This window comes from Octodon degus, unplaced genomic scaffold, assembly GCF_000260255.1.
Source record: "Octodon degus isolate 3935 unplaced genomic scaffold, OctDeg1.0 scaffold00107, whole genome shotgun sequence".
NCBI lineage: Eukaryota > Metazoa > Chordata > Mammalia > Rodentia > Octodontidae > Octodon > Octodon degus.
Genome location: NW_004524683.1, coordinates 4,149,142 through 4,158,475, shown reverse-complemented (window position 1 = coordinate 4,158,475; position 9,334 = coordinate 4,149,142). Strand labels below are relative to the sequence as shown.

General features: G+C 37.0%; 2 protein-coding genes across 2 annotated transcripts in view; one reads left to right on the top strand and one right to left on the bottom strand.

Moving 5' to 3' along the window:
- Agbl4 (ATP/GTP binding protein like 4) overlaps positions 1-9,334 on the bottom strand; it is a 1,571,060-nt gene that overhangs the window by 1,305,827 nt on the left and 255,899 nt on the right. The window lies entirely within an intron of this gene.
- On the top strand, positions 1,250-1,895 carry LOC101580782 (small nuclear ribonucleoprotein Sm D3). Its single transcript, XM_023724209.1, has one exon. It carries the CDS (start codon positions 1,362-1,364, stop codon positions 1,740-1,742), a length of 381 nt encoding a protein of 126 aa, XP_023579977.1. The 5' UTR covers positions 1,250-1,361; the 3' UTR covers positions 1,743-1,895.

Below are 9,334 nucleotides of genomic sequence, written 5' to 3'. Positions count from 1 at the left end.
GTAGTGTCCCAAATTTTCTGATCAAGGAGATCACGGGGCCAAAGAGGAAAATGATCGATGTTGTGGAGTGTGCCTAAGGAGAGTCACATGGAGAGAAAATATTCTCTCAGGCTTTCACAGAGAGCATATTGGCCAAGCAATGGCCGTGACTCATCCACATGGATGACACTGACAAAGGATCTAAAATTTGAGGTATAGGATCTCAGGATAAATCCTGAGGGGGATTTCACTGACCTTATCAGATCCAAAAGCTACAACTCTTTTTGCATAGGTCTTTCTTTATCTTGGTCTTAACCATCCAGCAGTAAAGTATAAAAACGAAGTACAAGAAGTAAAGCCATGGTGCAATGTTGAGCTGTAGGGGACTCAGGTCAACAATTTCTGACACTGCCAGTCAAGTGGAAAACCCAATACTATTATGAACTACTGGACTCTTTCAGAATATTTTGCTGAGTTATCACACCTATAATACACAAATGACAGAACTAAACAAAAAAAGGGGATACAGATGAATGTCCATTTTGTATCTGTGCATTCAAAATGGTTAGGATACATTTATAGCTACATTCTCCTAATGAATAGAGGGATTTGTTCTAATAGTGTTTGTAAATAGGATATCATGTCTGCATCTTATACAGTAAATAACTACTAGGAAGAGTGTATGCTATGTGTTTATTGTTGAAGCTGTCATACCAATTTGATTTGAAACTGTCTCTTTGCTATATGTCTCTCAATAAAATTATGGAAGAAAATATTGCTATCCTTTTTAATATCATAACCAAGTATAGTGGTATAGTACTATAATGCCACCACTTTAAGACAATAAGGCAGGGAGGAACACTACTTTGAGTCCAGTCTGGAAGACTTAGTCATTTACTGAGACCCTGTCTTAAAAAAAAAAAAAAATTAAAAAGCTGGATATTTAGTTCAGTGCAAGTACCATTGGCTCAAGCCCCTCTACTACTAAAAAGAAAAAAGTCACTAGAAAGTATCAACAGTGAAGAAGGCCGGAGAAAGAACTGAAATACTGAAAACAACTAATATCAATTCAGTGGACCATAAGATTGAAGTAAAATCAACAAATCCTCAGCTTATAATGGGAATTTCTTCAGTGTATAAGGAAGATAGCAGACAGACTACATAAAAGAATAATGTATGAATAATTTTCAAAGTTGAAGAATATTAATCTATACATCAAAAACTCATAATTTAATGGTATAATCAAAGATACAGCTGGGAGCGCGCGATCCGCCATTCGTCTTCGCACGCCTTCCCCATCATATCTCTTCTGTTACCTACCAGCGCCGAAGAGGAGGAGAAGGAGGACTAGAAGACCACAACTGAACTCTCTCCCTGTCAAGATGTCTATTGGTGTGCCGATTAAAGTCCTGCATGAGGCTGAGGGCCACATTGTGACGTGTGAGACAAACACTGGTGAAGTATATTGGGGGAAGCTCATTGAAGCGGAGGACAACATGAATTGCCAGATGTCCAACATCACAGTCACATACAGAGATGGTCGAGTGGCACAGCTAGAGCAGGTATACATCCGTGGCAGCAAGATCCGCTTTCTGATTTTGCCTGACATGCTGAAAAATGCGCCCATGTTAAAGAGCATGAAAAATAAAAACCAGGGCTCAGGAGCTGGCCGAGGAAAAGCTGCTATTCTGAAGGCTCAAGTGGCTGCAAGAGGAAGAGGACGTGGAATGGGACGTGGAAACATCTTCCAGAAACGAAGATAACTTTTATGTTGAACAGAACTGTGCTTACATTTTTTGTTCAGGGTATCTTGAGTTCATGGGGGCGGGCACTTGTGTGTATATCTTAGATTTGCTTTGACATCTTTCTCTCTAGATCCTAGGAAATGTTAAACTAAATAAATCTGGTTGTTCTGGAAAAAAAAAAAAGAAGAAACAAAGATACACTCTTCAACACAGTATTCTTATGCAATTAATAATAAAAAATCGGGGCTGGTGAGATGGCTCAGTGGATTAAGTGCTTCCCTGGCAAGCGCAATGGCCTAAGTTCAATTCCCAGTTCCACCAATAAATAAATAATAACTAAACAAAGAAATAATCTTAAAAGAAACCAAGAGAAAAATGATTCCTCACTTAGAAGAATCTTTATTCTTTTTGGTACCAGGGATTGAATTCAAGACAATGTGCTTTCTAGGCAGGCACTTATGCCACTGAGCTACTCCCCCAGCCCAAGAATCTTCATTAAAATAACAACTGATTTCACATCAGAAATGAAGGTCAAAAGGTAAACACATCAGAATAGAGATTTAAAAACCTTCTAACTAAGAATTCTATAGTCAACAAAACTTTCTGTAAAAAATGAACAAATTTAGATGTCATCAAGGTCACAAAAACATGAAACAGCATTGTTAGAACAAAAGGGACAATTGGACATTTCAATAATAATAGAAATTTGAATACCCTATTTACAATAATTGACAGGAGAAACCTGTCAAAACAGAAATAATCAAAACAGAAATGCAAGTCTTCAATAATACTAAAAATAAACTAGGCCTAACAGCAAATTGTAGGAATGTATGCTTACCCCACTTTAGTCTTTTAAGTTCATGTTTATAACATAGAATGATTACAGTCTCTGTGGGGAGTTATTACATACACATAACACATCTTAAATGCCTTTAAATCCTCTTTTCCTTCCCTCTCCCACCCCCAGGCTTTGGGTCCCCTTCCAATTTGCAAAATATTTCTGTGTGTGTGTGTGTGTGTGTGTGTGTGTGTGTGTGTGTGTGTATTTTAATCAATCCTTTATTTTGTTTTCTATTTGTAATGTGTATTTTTCCTATGTGAGAAACCATATGGTGTTTCTGATTTATCTCAGTTAACATTATGCTTTCTTTTTTTGTATTCAATACAGGGTCTATGGGGTCTCACTATGCAGATTGGACTCGTAGTGATTCTCCTGTTTTCAGCCTCCCAAGTGTTGGAATTACAGGTGTGCACCACCACACCCAGTCTCAATCACTATCTCAGCGTGCCTGGGTGGAGGGCCAGCGCAGCAGCCAGGGATCAAACCTCAGTCCCTGCTTCTGCCTAAGTAGGTGCTTCAATCCGCTAAGCTATCTGGCCAGCACCTTAACATTATGCTTTGAAGGTATATTCATTTCCCTACAAATGCCTCAAGTTTATCATTTTTTCATAGCTGAGTGGTACCCATTATGTATGCATTCCACATTTTCTTTACCCATTAATCTGCTGATAGACATATAGGCAGCATCCAAGATTTAGCTATGGGAATAGTTCTGTTATAAATATTGCTATGTATTGTTTCTTTAATATCATGTCTTTCAATCTTTTCAGAAGATACTTAGAGAGGAAAAAACTGTGTGGAATGGAATTTCTAAGTTTCTGAGAACTCTCCTTACTAATTTCCATAATGATTGCACCAATTTGCATTCCAAGCAGCAATGTTAATGTGTCCCTTTCTCACAGCTTCACCAGCATCTGTTATTATTTGATTTCCTGATGATGGCCATTCTTTCTGGAATAAGATAAAATCTCAGCAGTGTATTTTTCTAATGGCCAGTGAAGCTGAACAATTTACCATTATTTATCACCCATTGTATTTCTTCTTCTGAGAAGTGTGTACTATTATAGTTGCTGATTTTAATTTTTTTTATATGGGGAGCTATTTTTTTTAGTTCTTCATATGTTACAGATATTAATCCTCTATCAGAGGTATAGCCAAAAATTTTTTTGTCTATCTTGCAAGTGGTCTCTGAACTCTACTAGTTGTTTCCTTTGCTACGCAGAAGGTTTTTTTTTAATTTCATATAATCTCCCTTGACTCTTGTTATTTTGTTGGCAACTGGAGTTCTGTTCAAAAAGTCCTTCACAAACCTATAACTTCAAGAGTTTTACCTATAGTATCTTCCAATACCTTAAGCATTTCTCTTTTACTATTTAAATCTTTGATCCATATTGATTTTAGTTTAGTACATAGTAAGAGATATGGGTGTAGGCTCAAATTTCTGCATGAGCTTAGCCAGTTTTCCTTCACTATTCAATAAAGTATATGCTTTTGGACCTTTTTTCAAAGGTCAGGTGGCTTCTTATGCCTAGGAATATTTCTGTATCTATATTCTAATCTGCTGATTCACACATCAATTTTGTGCTATCTTGCAGTCTTTATCACTGTCCCTTTGTAGTATACTTAACATCAGGTACAATACTGTGATGCTTCATGATTTGGTCACATTGCCTAGGATGGCTTTTTGCTATTCTAGGTACCTTCTGGTTCCTTCTGAATTATAGAACTGTCTCCCTACTTCTGTGAAAAATACTGTAGGCATTATGATGGGATTGCATTAAATCTTTATATCAATTGTAGAAGGAAGACCATTTTGATTATTGGTTCTGCCCATTTAGGAATAGGTGATATCTTTTCATTTTCTGATCACCTCCTTAATTTCCTTCTTCAGAGTACTGTACTTTTTGTTGTGAAGTTCTTCACTTCCTTTTTTAGGTTACATAGGACACTATGTAAAAAGAACATCTTTAGGGTCGCATACACATGAAATCAGTACACCAAAAAGTATTCAAGAATATCAAGACAGTGATAAGGAAATTAACAAAGACAAAAATCTCAGAAAGCATAAATACATCAAATAAAGCAAATAGTTAAACAGAAAAGGAAAATAAAGTATTCAACAGAAAACAATGAAATGAAGGAATAAAAAGCAGATATTACTATCTCCCTTGCAAAACTGATAGGACTACAAGGGTGAGTTATAAACAAATATATCACAATAAATTAGGTAACCTAAGTGAAATAAAAAGTCTTCTAGGAAAAAAGCAAACAATTGAAAGTTACTTGAATGGAAATAGAAAATAGAACAGATATATAAGGAAAAACTAAAATTACATTAATATTAAAAACTTCTGAAAAGCACAGGATCAGATGCTTCGTGGGATTAATTCTACCAAACATTTACCAATAATGCCAATCTTTCACAATCTTTCAAGAATAAAAGAAGAGCAACTACTTCTAAGTTCACTCCATGAAACCAGTAGTATCCTGTTAGCAAAGTCAAAGACATAAGAAAAATACAAAACTACTCACTGAAATTGCTCATGTATATAGACACAAAGTTATTCAACATTAGCAAATTAAATATATGTGCAACATTAAAATCCATGGCCAAATGGATACATGCCAGCAGTATAAATTTTATTCAACATACTAAATTCATTCAATGCAGTATACTAGTTGCATAGGAGACCAAAACCATGTATCAGCTTAGTAGTTTCAGAAAAGGCATTTAACAAACAACCATTCATTATAAAAAGCACTCAGGGACAATTCTCAATCCCATTATAGCCATCAAAGAAAATCTCATAGCTAACATCACTCTTGATGAGAACCTGACAGAAACAAGAGAAGATGCATACTTCACACTTACCATTCATTGTACTGGAAGTGCTGGCCAGGAAAATTCAGCAAGGAAAACAAATAACATGCATTCAGGTTCAGAGAAAGAAATAAAATTATTTTCAGAAGACATGAGATTAATATAGGCAATCCTAAGAAATACAGAATCTACTGGCACTAATATATTACTTGAACAAAGTTGAAGAATAAAAGATAAATGTAGAAAATCAATTATGAATCTACCTACAAGTAAGAAATAATCCAAAAAATTAATAACACTTTCATTTATAGCAGCATCAAAAACTAAAATGCTGAGGCATAAATTTAATAAAAGAAATGAATAATTTGAACATTAGACACTACCAAATATCATTTAGAGAGAAATTAAAGACTTAAAATAATAAAAGCCCTCCTGTATTCATGGAACGAAAGACATTATATTGTTTATTTTTATTTATTTATTTATTTTTTGTAGTTAGTACAGGGTATACAGGGTCTCACTACATAGATTGGACTCATACTGATTCTTCTACTTTCAGCCTCCTAAGCACTGGGATTACAGGCACGTGCCACCACGCCCACCCAGTCTCAATCACTGTCTCAGTGCACCTGGGAGGCAGGGCCAGCACTGCAAGCCAGGGATGGTACCCTGACACTGCACTCTGCCTAAGCAGGCACTTTAATCCGCTGAGCTATCTGGCTGGCAAAATAAAAGAAATATTTCATATTTCTAGAGGTCTGAAATCAGGATCATTAGGGCTTCTGATGCTTGCTGGCAACCCTTAGTATTCCATAGTGTTTGCTGTACCACTGTCATCAAATGACCATCTTCATCTTGTCTCCTTTTGTCTGCCACTGTGACCAAACTACCTTTTCTAGAAAAGTATCAGTAATATAGGATAAATGCCCACTTCATTTTAATTTAATTGCCATTATCAAGATCCAGTTAAAAGAAAGCATTCCTGGAGCAATGAAATATTCTACTCTCCTATCTCATAACTATAAAAACCAAGTCTGCCATTGACATGGCTGAAGGTTAAAACCTCCAATCATGTACCCAAACTCATTTTATGACATAATCTCAACATTATTTTAGGCTTGATGGTTCAAGAAAAAAGTAATATGGTATTTTTAATATCTTCTGGTCAAGGACTTTTACTTACAGTTTTTATAAGTTCCTCTAAAGAATATGATGTCAGAACTGAGTCTTACAACTGCCCTTTGCTCATGGTTGGTTCAGCTTTCAAAACAGCATCTCAGGGTCTCACTAGACTCTCACTTCTCTGAAACTTTTGCTGTATCTTAAGGCAGTAGAAATAAGAGAAAAATTTTCTGACTTAGCCAACTAAAGTTCTATGACTGTGAGACAACTATAACATCTGAGAAATTCTTACAGAGATATTAATGCTTAATATCTCACAAGAGCAATTGTGAGAATTTTCTGAGATTACATGTTAAAACTAATTTATGTAGGCTTTTCTTCTTTCTTAAGCTTTTCAATCCCACAGTGATCGATCATATTTAATAGCATGTAATCTCTAATATTTGTCAACTAATCACAGGTCTTAGAGTATTTTCCATATCTTTGTCTTTAGATTTAATTCTAAATGGATAGCTACATCTAATTTTTCATACCATCTAGCTACATCTTCTCAACTAAATTCTGAATTAGTGAGGGTAAAAGCACCACAGGCCCTAGAATGCAGGCAAGTATTGCATAATCAGTTGTTACAAACATTTTTCAAAAATACTACTATTCAGGGCTGGTGAGATGGCTCAGTGGTCTAAAGCACCTACTTGGAACAAGCTTGGCAAAGCACAAGGACTTCAGTTCGATCCCCCAGCACCACAAGCCAGCCAGCCCCACCCCCTGGTGGGCTGAGGTAGCCACACACACACACACACACACACACACACACACAATAAATAAATAAATAAATAGTACTATTCAATTTGAGATCAAATACTACTTTTGTCCAAGAAAATGTTAAATAACAACTACATTGGTCAGTATTCGCTGGAAAAAATAGAATACCTATATGTACAATCTGGAAGTAAGCAGACAAATGGGAAGAAAAAGAAGAAGGGGGGCCAGGAAAAAAGAGGGGTGGGGAGGAGAGAGAAAGAAGGAAAAAAATTAAGGAATTAGCATAGTGTTGGTTCACATGGAGGCTAGCAAGTCCAAAATCTACAAGGTACCTGATGGTCAGCCTGGAGAACCAAAAGAAAACCAATGTTGCAGTTGAAGCCCAGGCAGAATTCTCTCTTCTTTACTCAAAGTAAGTCTTTTTGCTCTCCAATGCTTCAACTATGAATTCCTCCCTTATTGTGAAGGAAATTCTGCATTACCCAAAGCCAACTAATTTAAATGTAATCTCATCTTTAAAATATCTTCAGAGCAGGATATAGACAAACATTTAACCAAATACCTGGAAACCATAACCCTAGCAAGTTTTCACTTTTAGAATTATTTATCTCAAGACTAAGATCTGTTAAGAATTACAAAAAATTTTAGGGTTCAATGTATATAGAAAAAATTTTGATGCACCAAATGAGAAGTATATTGCTTGAGGTTATACTTTGTTAACCCAGCTGGAAACAGTTCTGGCTTTTTGACTTCTAATCCTTCAGCTCGCATATACACTAGCCTAGGTTTCAAGTTATACTTCAGCCTCACTGAAATGCTGACAATTTTACATGACTATATATGGTTATCTGAGCAAGTACTTTGACAATAATATGCAATAAAATAACTATTATTAATTTCCTATCACTTTGTTTTGAATTTCTGTATCAGTTTTTGGCTTTTTTATTATCTTTAAAATAAAAAATGTTATCCAATACTTTTTCAATATAATCTGATATATTTTTAAAACTTTATTTTGAAAAGGTAAGACTTTGAAAAAGTTGAAAATTTTTAAGCTCTTCTAAATGCTTACTTTGGCTTTACCATTTTTTGTGTATATATGTATGTATACGTATTTTTCCTAAAGTTTTTGCAAATTCTTTGCATTTAACCTCTTAACACTTATATTTGCTAAAATAAGGGTGTTTCATTCATTAATTATAATTATTATCCACGTGAAAATTAAAATATTTTTTGAGACAGGGCATGATCTGTGCCACAAGTATTCTCATGACACGTAAATTCAAGTCACACTGTGTACAGTCACAACTTTAAAACTAGCTTTGTACTTCTTAGTAAAATAATATTCCAGGGTGGCTCGCAATCATTAGTCAGAGTTCAGAAGTTTGAATTTACACTCAACTACTTGGGTGTGGCGTTTCAAGCTACTGGGCCTCTATTTCCTCTTTTCAGTGGGAATGAAAATACTTGGACCAGACCCAGTCCTAGCCCAGGTCCGGTGAGTGTGTGGAGAGCTTCCTGCTACCCTGTGCTGGGGGAATCAGTCCCAGCCCAGGCGCAGCGTGGGCCAGACCCTCACCCACCCCCTCAGGCCGCCCCCCACCACTCCGCCATACCTCCCCACCCCTCCCGCCCAGTAGGAATTTCTGCCGACTTCCGGGAACCCCCAGAACCAGTCCTAGCCCAGGTCTGGTGAGTGTGTGGAGAGCTACCTGCTACCCTGCGCCAGCGGGACCAGTCCCAGCCCAGGCGCAGCGTGGGCCGGACCCTCTCCCACCCCCTCGGGCTGCCTCCACCACTCTGCCCTGCCTACCACAACCCTACCGCCCAGTAGGAATTTCTGCCGAGTTCAAGAATGCCCAGACCCAGTCCTAGCCCTGGTCCGCAGTGGGAAGGAGCTGAGCACAGCAGCCAGACCTAAGGCGGATGCAGCTGGATAAGTCCAAACTCTATAGAGCTCCACCTGAACTTCAGTAGGTGTGAAGGTTATAACTACAGCAAAGATCTACAACAAAGGGCAGAGGACAGTGCTACACAAAATGACGAGAAGGAACAAAATGC

What these genes read in the sequence shown, in the direction of transcription:
- LOC101580782 (XM_023724209.1), top strand. Translation starts at nt 1,362, where the DNA reads ATGTCTATTGGTGTGCCGATTAAAGTCCTGCATGAGGCTGAGGGCCAC.